Consider the following 23,262-nt stretch of genomic DNA (forward strand, 5'->3'; position numbering starts at 1 on the left):
TCCATTATCCTCGTTTTGCTTTTTTTGATGTTCATCTTATATCCTCCTTTCAAGGCACTGTCCATTCCATTCAACTGCTCTTCCAAGTCCTTTGCTGTCTCTGACAGAATTGCAATGTCATTGGCGAACCTTAACATTTTTATTTCTTCTCCATGGACTTTAATACCTACTCCGAATTTTTCTTTTGTTTCCTTTACTGCTTGCTCAATATACAGATTGAACAACATCGGGGACAGGCTACAACCCTGTCTCACTCCCTTCCCAATCACTGCTTCCCTCTCATGCCCCTCGACTCTTATAACTGCCATCTGGTTTCTGTACAAATTGTAAATAGCGTTTCGCTCCCTGTTATTTTGCCCCTGCCGCCTTTAGAATTTGAAAGAGAGAATTCCAGTCAACATTGTCAAAAGCTTTCTCTAAGTCTACAAATGCTAGAAATGTAGGTTTGCCTTTCTTTAATCTATTTTCTAACATAAGTCGTAGGGTCAGGATTGCCTCGCGTGTTCCAACATTACTGCGGAATCCAAACTGATCTTCGCCGAGGTCGGCTTCTACCAGTTTTTCCATTCGTCTGTAAAGAATTCGCGTTAGTATTTTGCAGCTGTGACTTATTATGTAGATGAAATGAATCATACCGCGGCTGGCCACGGCGCGGCTTCCAGAACCTCACTGGCGCTCTTGCTGCGGGCCGCAGGGTTGTCACGGGGGTCACATTACACTGATTAGAGTGTAGCGCTGGACGCTCCTCTGGCGGAGAGACCGACACACCTGAGTCGGCAGCGGCTACATTCCCGTCACACGCGGTGAGCCCGGCGCAGGTGCGGCGGCGCAGGCGGTGCGTGGCGCTGCGTGCCTGCGACACGCCGAGCGCCGGCCGGCATGCGGGACGTGGGACGCGCACGTGTGCGCTCGGTTACTCTTACACCCTGTGCTCCCGTCGCCCCTTTGTCACGCGCACGTTCACGCCGACGCTCACGTCCGCGCTTCCTGAGCCACTCCGGTGCATCCGCTTCCGCAGCCGGGCCGCTCCCGTCGCGCACGCCTGACCGGAATGGTCGCGGACCGCAGACCGACGCCGACACCTGCGTCGCCCTGCTCCGAATGCTGGGCGGGTCCCCTCGCTGCCTGCACGCTCGTCGCACGAGCCAACTCCCGCACCACTATGTGCAACTTTGCATTTGGAAACCTTCCGACATCATTGTCGGTTTATTCTTACGTCTACGCCCGTACCCTACAAACCATTGCGAAGTGATGGCGGAGGGTGGATGCCATTGCACCAGTAATTATAATTTCCTGCTGTCGTATCCACCTGCTACCAGGGCACGCTTTGCCTTGACATAACGAGACGTGACGCAATGTGTTTCTTTATCTTTTATCCTGCGTATTTTCGAACTTTATAGGAATCATTTAATGAATAACCTAAAATTCCATAATATTCTGTTCTATTCTATTCTATTCTTCAGAATAGGATAGTAGAAGTAGGATAGCTTAACAGATTAACCTTGCTCATAGTTATGCCAGTTATAGAAAAATGAAATGTAACAATGCAGTAATATGTACTATAATACGTAGACCCACTAATTATTAAGGTGGTGGGTTCTTTTGTATCTTCATATTGTTTTGATTATATTGTGTTAATAAAGAATTCTTTTTTTAAAAAAATATTCTAGAGTCACACATATTTTCCATTTATAGGCAACGGCTGAAGCCTGGACTGTCAGACGATGCTAGCATTAGACGATGGAGCGACGCTTTCTGGATAACGTGTTTCAGTGATGTGAAACAGACAGGACGCGCCAATAAATGCGACAGTACGACTAGAGAGCAGCAACAGAAACGCGGAGAGTAGACCTCAGGCGCGCCTCTTCAGATTGTACGGAGAACGACGAGAGGCTCGTCCAATTTTTATTTAGTCTTGTCTTCTTCTCGGACGGAACAGGTCTCTTAGAAACACAAATATTAAAAAATAAAATAAAAAAATAAACATCGATAAACGGGGACTGAGACGAGAAAGATAACAGCTGTTGGGACGTGCAATGTGAAAACCGTACCCGACATTTATTCCATTTTCTTCGTAACTGTGTACTCCGCATTCGCCGGGTAAGTACGAGGCTATTGCCGACCGAGGTGGCCGAGCGGTTCTAGGCGCTCAGTCCTGAACCACGCGACTGCTACAGTCACAGGTTCGAATCCTGCCTCGGGCATGGATGTGTGTGATGTCCTTAGGTTAGTTAGGTTTAATTAGTTCTAAGTTCTAGGGAAGAGGTATTGAAGAGACGTTTCTGGCACAACTTAACTAGAAGAAGGGATCGGTTGATGGACATGTTCTGAGGCATCAAGGGATCACAAATTTAGCATTAGAGGGCAGCGTGGAGGGCTGAAGACCACAACAACAACAACAACAACAACAACAACAAGTTCTAGGGGACTGATGACCTCAGATGTTAAGTCCCATAGTGCACAGAGCCATTTGGACCATTTTTTGGACGACGCTATTCCGAGAGTAAAGAACGATCGGTGGGTCATGCTATGTAGCTTTGCGTAGACAAGTTGGGAAGTCTCTCTAGTATGCTCTTCTCAGTTCTGAGCGCGTAGAAATGCCTAGAACATTAGTGTCTCCCGCCATGTACGAACACTTGCCGAGAGTTTCGCCTGATTTGGTGCAATCCCGCCTAACGTAAACTATCGCGCGTTTCCTTCTTCTTGACGGTTCTCGGCCGCCCACTGCAGGGGAGCCTGAGGGTGTCCCTGCAGCGTTTCCGACAGGAAGAGTCTGACCGCCCACCGTACAACCCGGACCTGCGTCCCTCTAACTTTCGTCTGAATTCAAATGAACCGCTGACTATCAAAACAACATTTCGGAACACACGACGAGCTGCAATCCCGCAGAAAATTGTCGGAAACTACAGGAGGCTGCCTTGTATGACGAGGATGTCGGAAAGTTGGTACGACGGTACGGCAGATGTCCAACTCGGCCTGGCGGCTATGTACAAAAATTCAAATTCAAATGGCTCTGAGCACTATGGGACTTAACTTATGAGGTCATCTGTCCCCTAGAACTTAGAACTACTTAAACCTAACTAAGGACATCACACACATCCATGCCCGAGGCAGGATTCGAAGCTGCGACCGCAGCGGTCGCGACGTTGCAGACTGTAGCGCCTAGAACCGCTCGGCCACTCCGGCTGGCTGAGCATTGCAACGAAGTTCCACGCACACGAGGTGCGAGTTCTGCGAAACTGTTCCGGTACTGCTGCATCGTGCTGTACTGTACGTCTCCGAACAGCACTGAGTAATGGATGGGTCAGTCGTTGATTCATAGCACATTCTATCATGGGACAACGTAAATGCTATACAACACAGTCACCTTATGGAAAAGCAAAGTAAACAACACCTGCGTCATGACGTCTTGGTAATCAGGCTCGTCCTCCTTGTTTCCTTGCACGAAATAAGGAATGTACACGTAGGCAAACAGCACAGTGCGTGTAAACTTGTTTGCACGTTAGTTCTAAACAGTAATGCTAGACAAAGCGGTAGACGAGTTTACTTCCACGTCTCACTGCGCTGGCTTCCGCGACCCCAGGTTCCCTGCCCCAAATTCTTCACTGGACCATTCTCCTACGCCTGTTACATTTTTGAACGTTCTTACGAAAACAGCCTATATACAGGGTGAGTCATGAGGAAAGGTACATACTTTCAAGGGTGATAGTATTAGCGACTCCGAACAAAAAACTTCATACGGACGTATGCCCTATTCCGAGATAGAACACATTCAATATCACTTTTGTACGTTTTTCTCGAATAACTCGAAAACCGCAATCTCCAGCGAAAACTTGTCGCAGTACAAAATTAAACTATATCAAATTTCCAACAAGAAGTGTCCAATTCATTTTTCTCTGTAGAACTAATGGTTTGTACGAAGAGACCACGAGAATGTCGAAAAACACGCCAGACGCGCATTTTGAGGTACTTTCTCGACTTGATAGACCACAAGTGTGCCGCATCACACTCTTCCTCTCAACTTGCTACCTCAGTATGCTGCCTCAAATTGGCCTACAAAAGCTACGTGAGCTACAGCGCATGGGCGCCGAGCGAGTGTTTCAACATTCTCGGGCTCTCTCCACACAAACCATTACTTCTAGACAAAAGAAATGAATAGGACCTTTTTTGTAGGAAATTTGATATAGTTTAAGGGGGGTAGGACGTGAAACGGGCCGACTTGGAGCAGGAGAGGCACCACAGGACATTTTAATTTACACTGTCTATACTTTTACAAATAAATTCATAAAACTTTGTTAGCATGACCAGGAAGGATTCAGGATTCACACTCGTAACAGAGGAAGTTCAAAAACACAAGAAAACAATTTTTTTTACATGTGAAATTTCATCATTTTTTCACTTGGTACTAGCCACATTTGTTGCTGTAGGTACACTTTTTTGCGTAAGTAAGAGAGATTCTTCGATGAATTTTGCACAGCATACAAACCATACTTACAGGTGTATGAAACTCTAGAATTTCCCAAACCTGTTCAAAACTGTGGTAAAAATTGAGATAATTAACGATAAATTTCGAGTTTTCTCTAAACACGAAGTTTAAAACGTAACAGCCCATTCATTTTGCATAGATTAAATAAATTCTAGAGTTTCATACCCCTGTACGTATCGTTTGTAAGCTGTGAAAATTCATCGAAGAATCTCTCTTACTTATGAAGAAAAAGTGTACCTATAGCATCAAAGGCAGCCAATAGTAAGTGAAAAAAATCATGAAATTTCACATTGAAAAAATAATATTTTTTCGTGTTTTTGAACTTCCACTGCTATGAGTGTGAATCCTGAATCCTTTCTGGTCACGCTGACGAAGTTTTATGAATTTATTTGTAAAAGTATAGATAGTGCAAATTAAAATGTCCTGTGGTGCCTCTCCTTTTCGAAGTCTGCCCGTTTCACGTCCTACCCCCCAATAATTTTGTACTGCGAGACGTTTTCCATCTCAGAAACCACAGCGAATAGGACATACGTCCAAATGAAGTCTTTTTGTTCAGAATCACTATCACCCCTGAAAGCATGTACTGACTCACTGCATAAGCGTCGACTCTCTGGGATATAACAATGTTTTGAGAGAGCCTGGGTTGGGTACTCACCGTGCAGGGAGGGACTAGAGTGCTGCAGCGAGGAATAGAGATGCTCCACGTAGGGGTTGAGGCGGTAGGCGGGGTGCAAGTCGGCGGCGGAGGAGACGGGGGGCGGCTGGGGGCCCGCGTTGCCGCCGCCCGGCGACGCGCCCGCCCCCGCCGCCGCCCCCGCGCCCGGCGCCCCCGGGGGCAGCACGGCGCAGCGCCGCGACGCCGCCAGCAGCTGCAGCTCGGAGAGCGCGCCCGTTCCGCCGGACCCCGCGCCCAGCCTGCGGACACAAACGGCAGTAACGGGTAACAAGACTCGTGTGGCACCAACAGCGTGCGTGAAGGATGCAAAAACTATACCGACTCATACTGGACAAGTTTCGTGAAGCGTAATTTGGACTGTTATTGATAAATACATTTCCATTCATTAATAGCTTATTACCCGCCCGTCAGGAAACTGGCGACCCTGGCAGGACACCGAGGGCAGCTACAGTAAGGGGGATGGCGTGCCAAATTGGCCCCTGTTCTCACTATACAGGTGGTTCAAATGGCTCTGAGCACTATGTGACTTAACTTCTGAGGTCATCAGTCCCCTAGAACTTAGAACTAATTAAACCTAACTAACGTAAGGACATCACACACATCCACACCCGAGGCAGGATTCGAACCTGCGACCGTAGCGGTCGCGCGGTTCCAGACTGTAGCGCCTAGAACTGCTTGGCCACACCGGCCGGCTATACAGGTGGAGCAGAGGCAAGAAACAGAGCCATCACAAGACACGACGAGGCGCTGCTGTTACATCAGTTCTATGCTGGCTTCCTCGCATTTGGATGCATGTGAAGATGTACGGGACATAAGTGGTAGGGGTGTAGACGGCACGAAATCCTCCCTCACATAAGGGATCGGTAGGGTATGACACGTATCGATCCCAGTTGCAGTACGGTACATCTCTTAACTGCACACAGACCTCATCCCAGAGCCTCCCCACAGCAGACTTCCTCTGCAGATGGTATGCAAACAACAGACTGTAAGTAGGTTGTTTAGGTTTTTTTATTAGTAATGCCACGTAGCTCTCTGTATGAAAATCACTGGCTGTGCTGTGTGCAGTCAGTGGCTGGTTGGCATTGGAATATTCGCTATTGTAGTGTTGGGCAGTTGGCTGTTAACAGCGGGTAGCGTTGCGCAGTTGGAGGTGAGCCGCCAGCAGTGGCGGATGTGGGGAGTGAGATGGCAGAGTTTTGAGAGCGGATGATCTGGACGTGTGTCTATCAGAGAGAGTAAATTTGTAAGACTGGATGTCATGAACTGATACATATACATACATATATATATATATATATATATATATATATATATATATATTATGACTTTTGAACGCTGTTAAGGTAAATACACTGTTTGTTCTCTATCAAAATCTTTCGTTTGCTAAGTATGCCTATCAGTAGTTAGTGAGTTCAGTAGTTAGAATTTTTATTGAACTGGCAGCATTGGCGCACGCTGTATTGCAGTAGTTTGGGTAACGAAGATTTTTGTGAGGTAAATGATTCATGAAAGGTATAGGTTATTGTTAGTCAGGGCCATTCTTTTGTAGGGATTATTGAAAGACAGATTGCGTTGCGCTAAAAATATTGTGTGTCAGTTTAGTGATGATCAGAATCAGTAAAGAGAGAAATGTCTGAATACGTTCAGTTTAGCTCAGCTGTATGAAAATCAAATAACGTAAGGGGTTTACCAGCACCGTAATTCATCAATTTTTCTAAGGGGACGTTTCAAGACTTACACTAGTGCTGTTGAAAAAATAGCGATAAATCGAATTTTTATCCAATAACAATCGATATATGCCGGAGATATTTCTTTACCCGTAATATCGATACCGAAATGGCAATATCGAGAGCCGATATTTTTCTTTTATACTATAATTTTTTTGACAATTTTCGGTAAATTTTTGAAGTCGTTGTTTTGTAATTGTGTAGAACATAATTTTACCTTCACTGTGTGAAGTAGTCTCATACTTTTTGAGCTTTCGTTGCGTCCAGTCTCTCTCTTTCGCTGTGTGAAGCAATATAGGTGGCACAAAGAAGAAGTCCATTGCATTGGGGGGTTGCCGGTGGTAATGGAATAACAAGATTTCCGACGAGTAGAAATAGCACACCAGCTGCATTAAAACACAACTTTTAACGCAACTGGTGCGCTACTTCTTCAGATCGGCATTCTTCGCAAACAGTTGGTGAAACTGATGAACAAAAATCAGAATGACAAGATTGCTCTTTGCGGTGGGCAGAGACGCGTGAGAGGAAATGCTGACGTAATCGGCGCTCGGCACTACCATCAGAAACTGCTACGTTTAACTTCACCACGCAAGTCTGACACAACGACTGCTGGCTCGCTGCAGAAAAACAGGCAAGTCCACCCGAAGTGTTCCGCACAAGTCCGATATGTGACGAAACGGATACCTTTTATTGTGTTGTTAGCAAAGTGGTTATCGCCAAGCGTGAACGTGCATCGTTTTCCTTTCAATTCTTGCTCTAAGGGGGATAGGCAGGCAGAAAGTTTGTTGATGTGCAGAATATCTAGTAATAAATCAATATAGCCGCGCGGAGTGGCCGCACGGTTTGAGGCGTCATGTAATGGATTGCGCGGCCCCTCCCGCCGGAAGTTCGAGTCCTCCCTCGGGCGTGGGTGTGTAAGTCTAGGGACCGATGGCCTCTGCAGGTTGGTCCCTGAGTATTTCACACTCATTTGAACATTTGCATAAATCAATGCTTACTAGGTGTACCGGTATGAAATGAGCGTTTTTTTTTTGTGAAACACTAATTTTGAATTTAAAAGTAAAAACATTTTATTCAAAGTACTGACCATTGCTTTCTATACATTTTGACCACCTTTCTGGCAATTTGTGGACACGACGCCAATAGAAATGTTCGTCTTTTTAAGCAAACCAATGAGACACGCAATTTTCGACTTCTTTTTAGGAATCGAAGTGATCCTCAGCCAATGCGTGTTCCATTGATGAAAACAAATGGTAGTCGGAAGGGGCCAAGTCTGGTAAATACAGCGGGTGATGTAGCAGCTCCGAGCTAAGTGTTTTGATTGTATCCTGAACCAGTTTTGCTTTCTGTGCAGGTGCATTGTCGTGTAAAAAAAATTGTTTACGATGTCTTCTGGCCCATTCTGGGCTTTTTTCTATCAACGCATAGTTCAAATTGATCATTTGTTCTCTGCAGCAATTAGTATTCACAGTTTGACCGGGTTTTAGAAGCTCATGATACACCACACATTTTTGATCCCACGAAACACAGAGCATTGTCTTCTTGCCGAATCGATCTGGTTTTGCAGTCGATGTTGATGGATGTCCCGGATTAACCCATGACTTTTCCCGTTTAGGATTCTTAAAATAAATCCATTTTTCATCTCCAGTAACAATTCGATGCAAAATTTATTTTCTTTCACGTCTTTGAAGCAAAATTTGACAAATGGTTTTTCGGTTTTCCATCTGTCTTTCATTCAATTCATGTGGCACCCATTTTCCACACTTTTGGATCTTTCCCACAGCTTTCAAACGGTCAGAAATTGCTTGTTGTGCAACATTTAGCATTGCTGTCATTTGCTTCTGACTCAAAGTATCATCTTCATCCAATATCGCTTGCAATTCGGCGTCTTCGAACTTTTTCGGTGGTCTTCCACGCTCTTCATTTCTTACATCAAAATCATTATTTCCGAACCGTCGAAACCATCTTTTGCATGTAGCTTCTGATAGAGCATGATCACCATATGCCTCGACAAGCATTCGATGCGACTCTGCAGCACTTTTTTTCAAATGAAAACAAAAAATGAATGCTTTCCGCAAATCATCACTTTCTGGTACAAAATTCGACATGTTAACACGATGAAACTAGAATGTTGTTTGTTCCATGACTTGATGTATACTAATTATCTTTGATACATGTCATACCAACCAAACAAAAAAAATTAATGCTCGTTCACAACAAATGTTCCCTATGGACACATTTGTATCTTAACGCTCAATTCTTACCGGTACACCTGGTAAACATACAGCTGTAAAACTGGCAGTACATTTTCAATGAGCAGCTGATATTTTTATAGGCTTGTACGTCAATATCTTTTTCAACGATATATCACTTTTTTCCGATTACATTGAGGGCCTGTAATGATTTCTGATGAAGCAATGTTACGTCTGATGATGAAAGACACAGAATCAAATGCTCGAAAAGTACTAAAAACAATGACTGGACTGTGTCGCTTCTGGAACTGGAGAAACTGATAGCCATCACGTATGTTCGGGGTGTACTGTGCACAAAAGGTGTGTCTCTGGTAGCACTTTTGAGGGCCTGCTTTGATCAGGGACAGATTTCTGGAGCTTCTCACATTTCTGCGTTTTGATGAAAAATCAATCCGGATTGAACGCCTGGCAGCCAACAAATTGAAATTTGGGGAAGTTCATTGGAAACAGTATTCGTGCTTACCGCCCTGGAGAAAATACAACCACTGAAGAGCAGCTGTTACCAAGCAAACCAAGATGCAGGTTTACTGAATTCATGTGCAACACACCAGACAAATATGGTCTCAGATTCTGGTTGGCTGTTGATGTAACGACTGCTTTGCCAGCCCTCGGCGAAGAGGACATGCATAGAGAGGAACAACCATTTGGAGAGTACGTCGTTCTGCGTCTCGTGGAGCCATTTGTTAATCGAGGATGAAATACGGCCACAGACAACTTCTTTACGTCTCCTCAACTCGGAGAAAAGAAAACTTTGACTGGTAAAATGAACATGATACGCAGTGAAATCCCCGATGAAGTAAGGACACCGATTTCTGAAATATACTCCACCAGAATAGGGGCAACACAGACTGCACCTTGTCTGTATACCAAGGAAAGAAGAACAAAAATGTACGTGACCTTAGCGCTAGGATTTCACCTGGAACAAGTCCCGCCCATTCACCCCCCTCCACGCCTATCCATAGTGTAAGGCCCTCCCCTAAACACCTGCCAGTTCCACAAACAGGAAGCCACATCAAAGTTGTTATCGTCACAGTCCAACACATGTTACACTGTGATGAAATTCAGTAATGACAAGAAATTTACGTTTTTCTGGATAGTAATATAATATGAATCTGCATTATTAAAGAAATAAAAATAGTTATAGAGAATTGAAGGCATCTCCAGCAATAGAAAACAAAAAAATAACGTGATGTTATTTAAGGGCAATAAGGACAAATTTTCATTAACTAATTCACTTATTATAATACGTTTGAGGGAAACAGCAGAGCAAACATGCAATGCGAAAACAGTGGTCTTCCATCTGTCATGTCGGTAGAAAAGCCACGTATGCAGTCGAATAACTCTGATGTCTAAAATCAACGTTATACAGAAATAAGTCACTCGTTTTGTTTATGTAGGCCGTCATAGTAGCTCACGAAAATTAAAGAATATAAGAATGCCATAAAGTACAAATGCCTAATGAAAGCAGTAAGATATTTGCTTATATGACATATTTCGTTAGTATCTGCATGGATTGTGGGTGGATTTTAACTTCAGATGCCATACCTGCTCATTATAAAAGAAACATAGCATTGTGGCTATTTCTGTGTGATTAATGTCCTACATGAAACTTCCTGGCAGATTAAAACTGTGTGCCGGACCGAGACTCGAACTCGGGACCTTTGCCGTTCGCGGGCAAGTGCCGTAGGAGACGACGTACTGGCAGAAGTAAAGCTGTGAGGAGGGGGCGTGAGTCGTGCTTGGGTAGCTCAGTTGGTAGAGCAGTTGCCCGTTAAAGACAAAAGTCCCGAGTTCGAGTCTCGGTCCGGCATACAGTTTTAATCTGCCAGGAAGTTTCATATCAGCGCACACTCCGCTGCAGAGTGAAAATCTCATTCCAGTGTCCTACATGCTGTTGCAAACGTCTCAGGAAAATAATCGGTCTTTATTATTTGTCCTGTCTGTTTTTAACCCAAAGATTTATTGATTTCGTAAATGTCATTAAAACAATTTTTAAAAATAATAATGATCATGTGTATGTCACAGAGCAGTTATGGAGGAAATAAATGCTGCAGTGTTTCACGGGTGTAAAATGTCCTTCATGCTGTGCTAGTTCTTCTTCCACACCTAATTTCAGCAAAACTGTTCAGTGAATAACACGCAAAATCAGCTTGGATCGATGTAGCAAGAACAAAGTAATTTTGATGCCCTCTGGAAGTATAGTGAACATTGGTGCTTGTTTGAGATATACTGTCTGAGTTCTGAAACTTAAGTGTCAAGTATACTGTGGTTCCTGTTTCTCCAAGCAAATTATTCTTTGAGGTTAAGTTTATCCTGTTTTAGCTTTGGGTGCTTTTTCTCACATATACGTATTTTTCCTCATAGGCTATTCATCTGAATACTGAGTTCCCGTATTTAAAGAATTCAGTGCTAAATTGTTTTCTCTTATGTTTGCTATGGAAGTACCTGGCACAGCTGAGGACAATTGTGCTCTTCTATTGTAACGTGTATTTTAACCATCTGGCAAAACGTAAGCCCTAGCAAGATATTAATTTAACTTTCACTCCAAGTGCAGCCGAACGCGGTAAACCACGTGGGGCAACTGAAACGACGCCCAGGCGCCGAACAAAGGCAGGGGAAACCGGGGGTGAGTGGGCGGGACTTGTTCCGGGTGAAATCCTAGCGCTAACGATTCCTCAAAAATGTCATTCTTCTCAGTAAGCTGCATGCTGAAGTAGCAATAAGCAAGCAAGGAGAGAAAAACCCTGAATGTTGTACAAAGCAACAAAGTATGGGGTGGACGTGGTTCACCAAATGACCAGCAAATGTACTACGAAAGTTGCACGTACGCGATGGGCAATGCATGTTTTCTACAACATACTGGACATGGCGGCAATAAATGCACGGGTCATCTATAATGTAGTAAGAAATAAGACTGGCAAATGAACTCGAGGGAACGAAACAGCAAGAACATCAGGCAATGGAAGAGCATATGGAACTGAAATCAGCTTCTGAAAAGGCAGCGAAAACTAAGTAAAGTGCCACAAAGTTGTGCGCGGAAAATGTGCGCGTAAAGCAGAAACCACCTGCGCTAAGTGCGTCTTGCAGCTTCAAATGACTTGAGCGAAAGGTAATATAGAGCTGTTTGTAAAACACATATAAAAGTGAAATGGACCAAATATATTGAATGTGTCTAGAAGGTTGAATGAATAGTTGGTAAAATAAAATCTATTGTATAATACATCGTTGTTTAAATAAATTAGTAATTATTATTTGGCTCTACGCACTATAGGACTTAACTGCTGAGGTCATCAGTCCCCTAGAACTTAGAACTACTTAAACCTAACTAACCTAAGGACGTCACACACATCCATGCCCGGGGCAGGATTCGAACCTGCGACCGTAGCGCCTAGAACCGCTCGGCTACCCCGGTCAGCAATTATTATTTATAATTGTAAATAATTGTTGTGATTACTGGAAATAAAGTATGGATTAACAAACACTAAAAAAGTACTTGTTTTTAAGTGACCCCTTTCCGCTGTTTTAGGAATATCAGAAACTCCGCCGCCTAGTGTTAAAAAAGGGCCCGGAAGAGTGGACGGTTCCTGACGGAGGACGCAAGAGGACACGGCAGCTTCAGCCTGCTGCGTCGTTGTCACGATTGCCTCAGTGCTCACGGCGGTTTTGCCTCATCGCCATATCGACTCTGGACTATACAGCCTCCGGGCATTTTTTGATCGCCCCTTACTGCGCGATCACTACAAGTACCACGATTTATACACTCTTAATCTTGTTGTTTTGTGATCGACGTAACGTTAGCGGCAGCCCCGGACGGTGCCCAAGTCCCGCCCAATCACCTCCCTTCACACCAATCCATATCCTAAGCTCCGCCCATGATCTGCCGCATGTTCCAACATCAAAGTTGTTCGTATCACAGATATGCCACTCATAAAAAGGGAGAAAATCAATAGTTAGTACGAAATACAGTTTTTCCGGTACCATTGTGAAAAGAATTGGAAATATGTTCATTGAATATGGGAGTTGAAAAATCATCAATAAGAATAAAAATGGCATCCACACTGTCTTTTTTATTTCATGAGCTTTCATCTGCACTATATCAAAAAATCTGATATTTGTTAACTGCAGTGAGCGCAAATTTCCGTCACCTCGCGTAGTGTAAGAAATTCCGTTGGGAAATATTAATTGGTAGTATCGCCAAGGATGCTGTCCATTATCTCGATTGCCTAAAGTCAATGTTGTGCATAAACAAGGCAAAGTCGATGTCTTGGTTTGTTACTGATTACCTCATTAAGACTAAAGAATATAAGAGTGGGATAATGTAGAAATGCGTAATGCAAGCAGTCAGATATTTATACAGTGACATTCCTCATTAATATTTGCCTGTGTAATGGGTGAATTTTTACTTGTGAACTCTTATGACTGCTTGCTTATAGCAGACATGAGATTACTTTGAGTTCTTCTTCAGTGTTTCAGAGCTTTAGAGCTGCCTATTGTTAAAAATATGTACACAACTTCGTCAGTGTCATTCCAACAGATCTTATCGTACTTTAATGTCTGTTAGATATCAGTTTTGACAGCAGTTGACCACAACAGTTAAGATTAGGTACCTTGTATATGATAACTTTATTGAGATTGCATATCTGTGTTTCATTTTGACAGTTTACACAAACTGCAAAGAAGTACTAACAGCACAACACTGCTAGTATGAACAACCGCGGTAAAACAAAAAACGACGAACAAAAACACGACAGCGACGAGGACTACCAAAGATCATACTGATGCGCTCTTGGTTGGTGTGGCGGGGAGTAGGTGTGGAGGGGGGTAAATGGGCGGGGCTTGTGCAAATGTCCGGAGCTGTCGCTAACGTTTCCTTGTGATCGTTGCTCAACAATACGAAGATAAAAAAAGTAATAACACGAAGGAAGTCGCCAGTCAGATTGTACAACTTAAAGATAACACATTAGCACCCACCCGCCTATTTCTGACGGACACAGCTCTAGATAGTATAACTTGAAATTACACCTTCGTTCGGACGCCACGATGAATTTGACCTCAGCTCTTCTGTATTCTACCGTTTTGATTTTTTTTTCCGGAATGATAGGTGTTTCACATTTGTCCGTCTTTCAGCGGAGGCCCTCGCATAATTAATGAGTAATGGCAGACATGGTGACAGAAAGCGCGGGCAATGTCGGACATGCCGTGTCGGGCGCGCGCGCCGCAGGATTTATTCGGGATGCGTGCGCTGCGGCCGTTATATAATTCAGGCCGCTACCGGCGCCGTCGACGTCTGCGTCTGCGTCACGGGTAATTTACGGCTCCATCCGGCAAGGCGCGCCGCACCGAATATTCCTGGCAGCGCTCGTTGCGGCGCTGAAATACGCGCGCGAAGAGTCCACACCTCCGCGCCGGAGTAACAAACAAACACAAAAAGAAAAACGCCTCTAAGGAAAGTGGGAAGGCAGTGCCGGGACGAAACAAATAGGCTGCGAGCGAAGACCTGTAAACATTAGCGCCGCTAAATCACCGAGCCTGCCGGCGACAGTCAGCTGTCCGCGACGGCAGCGCCTCCGGCGGCCGGCCTCGCCGCGCGCTTTACGACTTTCCTTGCTTCATATTTCCCGTTCCACTTTTCTTTTTCTATCTCTTTTTTTTTTTTTTTCCTCGTCTCTCTCTGTCTTCTTGTGACCTGGAAGAGGCGGGAATTATTATAGATAGAATAACTGGAGCGGAATGATGCGGCGACCGGCGTTATTAATCCCGTCGCCATTAGTTAATTCACGCAGCGCCGCCAGGTGTCTCGTAAATCGCCGAACGGGGGACGGATTGAATTTAAAGAGCTGAACGGGCTCCGTGACTCGCCAGCTGAATTTTCACTTGCTGGCAGTCGTGGCGCAATGCAGAACACGATCACAGGACGAAGAGAAAGATTAATGCATGGCGGAACAGACGCGAAACACATGGGTGGACGAGTACAAATTGTTTCTGAGGGTTACCCAAATACAATATTACATTTAGAACTAGATTAACGGACACGTGTAAGTTGTGTTGTCAATGTCGTCTTCACACCGAAGACTGGTATGGAGCAGCCGTCCACGCTGCATTACCCCGGGCAAGTCTCCTCACCTCCACATTAACTACCGCAGCCTACGTCCATTTGAATCTGTTTACTGTATTCGTCTCGTGGTCTCCCACTACAATTTCCTCTCCCCCACTCCCCCCTCCCCACCACCACACACACATACACACGTCCTTCAGTTCCGAACTGTAAATCCGTTATGTCTCAGGATGAATCCCATCAACCGATCCTTTCTTTTGGTCAACTTGTGCCAAAAATTTCTTTTCCTCCTCAGTCGATTCAGCACCTGCTCTTTTGTTATTTCATCTACCCATCCAATCTTACGAATACTTCTATAGCTCTACATTTCAAAAATATTGTTTTCTCCTCTTACTTGAACCGCTTATGGTCTACGTTTCACATCCAGACAAATAACTTTGGTAACCATATGCTAACATTTGTTGACAAAATTTGTCTTTTTCAGATATGCTTTTCTTGCTATAGCCAAAATGAATTTCACATTCTCTCTACTTCAGCCATCATCATCATCCACTGCTCAAAATTTATGCCACAGCCAGGACTTGAACAATAGTCTGCTGCTCATTAGACAGGTATGCTGACCACTGCAGTACTGTAGAAGTATAGCCCACAAACTACTCTACTCCAGTGCTAAAAATCGTCTACTATTTTTAGTCTCCCATTTCATAATGTAACTGATTTAGCATCACCTGATTTAATTCGAATACACTCCATCAGCCTTATTACGATCGAAGATAAAGTTGACACTCTTATGTCTCAAGGAAAATATAATTCTATCAGGTCAATAACCTGGTAGGTAGGATGTCTCCATTACTTACAAAAGTTGGGTGTTATTCTAATACCGGAAAGCCCCGTTACTGACGATTTAAGAAGGGGAAAATGGCCTAAATTGAAGTTTGTGTAAGGGAGGACATTGGACCGGAGCAGTCCGTCTAGCTATGTTAGCCATACCTCTACAAGTGCTGTAGTGGTTAGCACTTCCGCCTAGTAACCTCGAGAACTGGGTTCAAGTCCAGGCTGTGGCAGAAAGAGCTCATTTCTTCAGCTTATGTCGTCATCGAAGTAAAAGTTGAGTACGTATCATGAAAAATATAATTCCATCGAATCTACCCATCCCATTCAGCTGATCTTCCAAGTCGTTACCTTTACTGTGCCGCAATTACAATGTTATCGGCAAATCTCAAAGTCTTTGTTTCTTCTCCCTGAATATCATTTCACTTTAAAAATTTCACATTGGCCGACACATGACACTGTTAACAAAGTTCTTCCGGGCATGTGACAGTACTCTCAATGTGTAAATTTCTCCGACGTTTCGGCCACTGTTGCACAAGGCCTTCCTCAGGTAGTTTTTGCTTTTTGCAACAGTGACCGAAATGTGGGGAATTCTACACGTCAACAATGAAGTCGCATACCCAGAAGAATTTTGTTGAGTGTGAGAATGAACGCGGGAGCCTGTGCTTACACGTTACAATGTTGTTGATTCAGTTATCTCTGTTGCACTTGTAGACGTACCAGGAAAGCCCCGACTCTTTAAACAGTCAAACTCCCAGCTTTAAGTGTCTTATTACTTCAAAAATGAGTTAACGTGTTATACATTTGATGTTAAGTGTGTATTGGTGAGACAGTTGAGAAAGGCTTTGAAATTATGTACCAAGTTTGTTGGGAGTTGAAACGTACTCTGATTATCAAATACTGCTTGAATGTACAGCGTGTCCGAAAAGTGTTTCCCTGATTACATAAATTGATAACTCAGGCTAGAAGTAAGATAGAAATATGAAACTGGTGTCTAATTGTTTACAAACTATCAAAGTTTTTTTCAGACATCAGTAAACTTCCACGTGAGCACCCTTGGTAGCACGTAGCACATCTAGGCGATATTCAGTTTCCGTCCACACATTAGCCAACATCACTGGAGGGATCGATTCGACGACTGTGGTTATCCGTTGCCGCAGGGTTTCAAGATCTGGTACACGTGTTCGGTAGACCTCGTCCTTAGCATAACCCCATAAAAAGAAGTCTAATGGGGTTATGTCACGAGAGCGTGGAGGCCAAACCGTTGGCGCATCATGTTGGCTAATGTGTGGACGGAAATTGAATATGGACTAGATGTGCTACATGCTACCAAGGGCGCTCACGTGGAGGTTTACTGATGTGTGAAAAAAACTTTGATAGTTTGTAAACAATTAGACACCAGTTTCATATTTGTATCCTACTTCTAGCCTGAGTTATCAATTTATGTAATCAGAGAAAGACTTTTCGGACACCCTGTAGTATGGACAAACTAAATCTACTTTTTGATAAAACTCAGTGATTTTGAACGATACGCCGTGCAATGGTATCATTTTCCAGGTGTATTCAGTGTCTGCAAACCGTGTTGCAAATAGAGCTTACAATAAAGAGTTAATAAATTAAAACACCATGCCTGAGTGAACAGTGAAATACAGTAAGCGATACAGCTTTTTCCTCTCATCATCTTGTAGGAAACGACTTTCGTGATCGTTTGAAATTACTTGTAAAGTTTATCGGAATCGGCTAAGTTATCTCATTCTCAAATATTGTATGAATATAGTCCGGGTATCTGCGCGCCATAAGCTACCCTGCCTTAAGATATACACAAATTTCCCACCAGAAATACTTGTGTTAAGTGTTTGACTGAAGATTCTACCTGTTGCTGAGTAGATTATTAGAGCATTTTAACTTTTTAAATTCAGTCCAAATTCACACTGAGCGCCAAAGAAACTGGTATACGCATGGGCATTCAACTACAGAGACGTGTAAACAGGCAGAATACGGCGCAGCGGTCGGCAACGCCTATATAAGACAACGAGTGTGTGGCGCAGTTGTCAGGTCGGTTACTGCTGCTACAGTGGCAGGTTAACAAGATTTAACAGAGTCTGAACGTGGTGTTATGGTCGGCGCACGAGCGATGGGACACAGCGTCTCCGGGGTAGCGTTGAAGTGCGGATTTTCCCGTACGACCGTTTCACCATTGTACTGTGTCAGGAATGCGGTGAAACACCAAATTTCCGACATCGTTGCGGCTGGAAAAACATCCTGCAAGAATGGGATCAACGACGACTGGAGAGAACCGTTCAGCGTGACGCAAGTGCGACCTTTCCGCAAATTGCTGCAGGTTTCAATACTCGGCCATAAACAAGTGTTAGCGTGCGAACCATTCAACGGAACGTCATCGATATGGGCTTCTGGAAACACGTTGCCTGGTCAGAGAAGTCTAGTTTCAAATTGTGTCGAGCGGATGGACGTGTACGGGTATAGAGACAGCCTCATGAATCCACTGACCTTGCATGTCAGTAGAAGACTGCTCAAGCTGGTGGAGGCTCTGTAATGGTGTGGGTCGTGTGCAGTTGGAGTGATATGGGACCCCTGATACGTCTAGATACGACTCTGACCGGTGACACGTACGTAAGCATCCTCGCTGATCATCTACATCCGCCGCGCGGGATTAGTCGAGCGGTCTGGGGCGCTGCAGTCATGGGCTGTGCGGCTGGTCCCGGCGGGAGTTCCAGTCCTCCCTCGGGAATGGGTGTGTGTGTTTGTCCTTAGGATAATTATTTAGGTTAAGTAGTGTGTAAGCTTAGGGACAGATGACCTTAGCAGTTAAGTCCCATAAGATTTCACACACATTTGAACACCTACATCCGTTCATGTCCACTGAGCGTTGCGACGAACTTGGGCAACTCCAACAGGACAACGCGCCACCCCACAAGTCCAGAATTGCTACAGAGTGGCTTCAGGAACACCCTTCTGAGTTCAAACACTTCCGCTTGCCACCACACTCCCAAGACATGCACCTCATTGATCATGTCTGGGATGCCTTGCAACGTGCTGTTCAGAAGAGATCTCCACCCCCTCGTACCCTTACGGATTTATGGACAGCCCTGCAGGAGTTACGGTTTCGGTTCCTCCAGCACCACTTCAGACGTTAGTCGAGTCCACGCCACGTCGTGTTGCGGCACTTCTGCCTGCTCGCGGGGAACCTACACGACATTACGCAGGTGTATCAGTTTCTTTGGCCCTCCACTGTATACGTAGTGTTGAAACTCAAATTTCTGTTGCTGATGGAAGTCGCTAGGTAGGGAAGATATCTGGATGTGTGCATCGAGCACTGTTGGCCACGTTTGTCATTTGGTAAAACGAATACTTGAGGAATGTGAGTAAGAAGGGAAGTGTGCAGAGAATGTTGTTGAAAACAACTACGACATTATTTCCACATCTACATCTACATTTATACTCCGCAAGCGACCCAACGGTGTGTGGCGGAGGGCACTTTACGTGCCACTGTCATTACCTCCCTTTCCTTTTCCACTCGCGTATGGTTCGCGGGAAGAACGACTGCCGGAAAGCTTTCGTGCGCGCTTGAATCTCTCTAATTTTGCATTCGTGATCTCCTCGGGAGGTATAAGTAGGGGGAAGCAATACATTCGATACCTCATCCAGAAACGCACCCTCTCGAAACCTGGCGAGCAAGCTACACCGCGACGCAGAGCGCCTCTCTTGCAGAGTCTGCCACTTGAGTTTGCTAAACATCTCCGTAACGCTATCACGCTTACCAAATAACCCTGTGACGAAACGCGCCGCTCTTCTTTGGATCTTCTCTATCTCCTCCGTCAACCCGATCTGGTACGGATCCAACATTGATGAGCAATATTCAAGTATAGGTCGAACGAGTGTTCTGTAAGGCACCTCCTTTGTTGATGGACTACATTTTCTAAGGACTCTCCCAGTGAATCTCAACCTGGTACCCGACTTACCAACAATTAATTTTATATGATCATTCCACTTCAAATCGTTCCGTACGCATACTCCCAGATATTTTACAGAAGTAACTGCTACCAGTGTTTGTTCCGCTATCATACAATCAACGATCCTTCTTTCTATGTATCCGCAATACATTTCATTTGTCTATGTTAAGGGTCAGTTGCCACTCCCTGCACCAAGTGCCTATCCGCTGCAGATCTTCCTGCATTTCGCTACAATTTTCTAATGCTGCAACTTCTCTGTATACTACAGCATCATCCGCATGGAACTTCCGGCACTATCTACTATATAGGTCACTTATATATATTGTGAAAAGCAATGGTCCCATAACACTCCCCTGTGGCACGCCAGAGGTTACTTTAACGTCTGTAGACGTCTCTCCATTGAGAACAGCATGCTGTGTTCTGTTTGCTAAAAACTCTTAAATGCAGCCACACAGCTGGTCTGATATTCCGTAGGCTCTTACTTTGTTTATCAGGCGACAGTGCGGAACTGTATCGAACGCCTTCCGGAAGTCAAGGAAAATGGCATCTACCTGGGAGCCTGTATCTAATATTTCTGGGTCTCACGAACAAATAAAGCGAGTTGGGTCTCACACGATCGCTGTTTCCGGCATCCGTGTTGATTCCTACGGAGTAGATTCTGGGTTTCCAGAAATGACATGATACGCGAGCAAAAAACATGTTCTAAAATTCTACAACAGATCGATGACAGAGATACAGGTCTATAGTTTTGCGCATCTGCTCGACGACCCTTCTTGAAGACCGGGACTACCTGTGTTCTTTTCCAATCATTTGGAACCTTCCGTTCCTCTAGGGACTTGCGGTACACGGCTGTTAGATGGGGGGCAAGTTCTTTCGCGTACTCTGTGTAGAATCGAATTGGTATCCCGTCAGGTCCAATGGACTTTCCTCTGTTGAGTGATTTCAGTTCCTTTTCTATTCCTTGGACACTTATTTCGATGTCAACCATTTTTTCGTTCGTGAGAGGATTTAGAGAAGGAACTGCGTATCACTTCGCACGAACAGCCCAATGACACTCGCTGGTGCTGAAATTAAAATTTTCGCAGCCGGGTTCAAAGATCTGGCAGAAGAGACAAAATAAATTAAGAGCGAGTGCCGGCGGCTACTTCTGGGAGCACGGCGGCGCATTTAGGTGCCGCAAAGCGTGATTTAATTTGTTTGGGGAGCGGCCACTGTCCCAGCGGACAGGGCAGGCCGTTAGGCAGGATTTATCTGTCCGCGGGGCGTGCTGCGAACATCCGCGCTCCGTTTAACAACGAATCCATTGTGGCGAGTCGAGGCGCGTCGGCATAATTTGTGAACGTGAGCGGCTAGCGCGAACGTGAACGCAGTCTGGGGCCAACAATGGCGTCGGAGAGGCCGTTCCGCCGCGCCGATTTATGACGGAAAGTAACGGAGGAGCAGAGGCGCTAACAGCACCGGCGGGGGGCCAAGACACGCAGGCGACACGCAACGCGTCCTCCCACGGGGCGTGAAACGCACCGTGAACGTATAAAAAGAAGGGCGTTCAGAATGAGATTTTCACTCTGCAGCGGAGTGTGCGCTGATATGAAACTTCTGGCAGATTAAAACTGTGTGCAGGACCGAGACTCGAACTCGGGACCTTTGACTTGCGCGGGCAAGTGCTCTACCCCAGGCTGTGGCTAAGCCATGTCTCTGCTATATCCTTTCTTTCAGGAGTGCTAGTTCTGCAAGGTTCGCGGGAGGGCTTCTGTAAAGTTTGGAAGGTAGGAGACGAGGTACTGGCAGAAGTAAAGCTGTGAGGACGGGGCGTGAGTCGTGCTGGGGTAGCTCAGATGGTGGAGCACTTGCCCACGAAAGACAAAGGTCCCGAGTTCGAGTCTCTGCCAGGCAGTTTCAAGACGGGAGTTGTCATTATATCCCTGTGATGTCACTCTGATGTGCCCATAACTATCGACTTTCGTGGCCGTATCTCAAATAAAATCTGGCGCTTTGACTATGCGTAGACATTGTTTCGTAAAAAAATTGACATTTGAATAATCGTTCACTTTGTTGACATGCCAGGATACGATAGCATACCTCGCTTCTTTCCTCATTGCATTATGTGCTAGCAAAGGACTCGTAGTGGAACTTGTAGTCAAGGAAGGCAGGATTCGGGTACAGGCACGTAATCTGTTACTATTGGTTCCCTTTTGCAATTGTTGTTCTTGTTGTGGTCTTCGGTCCACAGACTGGTTTCATGCAGCTCTCCATGCTACTCTATCCTGTGCAAGCTTCTTCACCTCCCAGTACCTACTGCAGCCTACATCTCGGCACTCTCTTCACACTGTGGATCTCAGAATACCCGGTGTACCGGTATGACAAGAGCGTTTTTTTGTGGAAAGGAAACACTAATTTTGAATTGAAAAGTAAAAACATTTTATTCAAAGTACTGACCATTGCTTTCTATACATTTTGACCGCCTTCCACGCCAATAGAAATGTTCGTCTTTTGAAGCTAACCAATCAGACACCCAATTTTCGACTTCTTCATAGGTATCGAAGTGTTCCTCAGCCAATGCGTGTCCCATTGATGAAAACAAATGGTAGCCGGAAGGGGCCAAGTCTGGTGAATACCGCGGGTGGGGTAGCAGCTCCCAGCCAAGTGTTTTGATTGTTTTGCATCGTGTGCAGGTGCATTGTCGTGTACAAAAAATTACTTTGCCATGTCTTCTGGCCCCTTCTGGGCTTTCTTCGATCAATGCATAGTTCAAATTGATCATTTGTTGCCGTCCGGAGTGGCCGCACGGTTCTAGGCACTACAGTCTGAAACCGAAAGTTGCATAGTGCTCAGAGCCATTTGAACCATTTGATGATTTGTTGTGTGTAGCGATTAGTATTCACAGTTTCACCGGGTTTTAGAAGCTCGTGATACACCACACCTTTCTGATCCCACCAAACACAGAGCATTGTCTTCTTGCCGAATCGATCTGGTTTTGCAGTCGATGTTGATGGTTGTGCGGGATTAACCCGTGATTTTTCCCGTTTAGGATTCTTAAAATAAATCCATTTTTCATCGCTAGTAACAATTCGATGCAAAATTGATTGTCTTTCATGTCTTTGAAGCAAAATTTGACAAATGGTTTTTTGGTTTTCGATCTGTCTTTCATTCAATTCATGTGGCACCCATTTTCGACACTTTTGGAGCTTTCCCCTAGCTTTCAAACGGTCAGAAATTGTTTGTTGTGCAACATTTAGCATTGCTGCCATTTGCTTCTGACTCAAA

The 23,262-nt window shown here is 44.8% G+C and overlaps 1 protein-coding gene across 1 annotated transcript in view; it reads right to left on the reverse strand.

The window, feature by feature from the left end:
• Positions 1-23,262, reverse strand: part of LOC124552658 (transcriptional activator cubitus interruptus) — a 175,949-nt gene that overhangs the window by 117,066 nt on the left and 35,621 nt on the right. Inside the window, exon 2 of the mRNA XM_047126983.1 lies at positions 5,142-5,286. Coding sequence (XP_046982939.1) covers positions 5,142-5,286 — 145 coding nt within the window. The remainder of the gene's footprint in view (positions 1-5,141; positions 5,287-23,262) is intronic.

This window comes from Schistocerca americana, chromosome 10 (assembly GCF_021461395.2).
Source record: "Schistocerca americana isolate TAMUIC-IGC-003095 chromosome 10, iqSchAmer2.1, whole genome shotgun sequence".
Classification (NCBI taxonomy): Eukaryota; Metazoa; Arthropoda; class Insecta; order Orthoptera; family Acrididae; genus Schistocerca; species Schistocerca americana.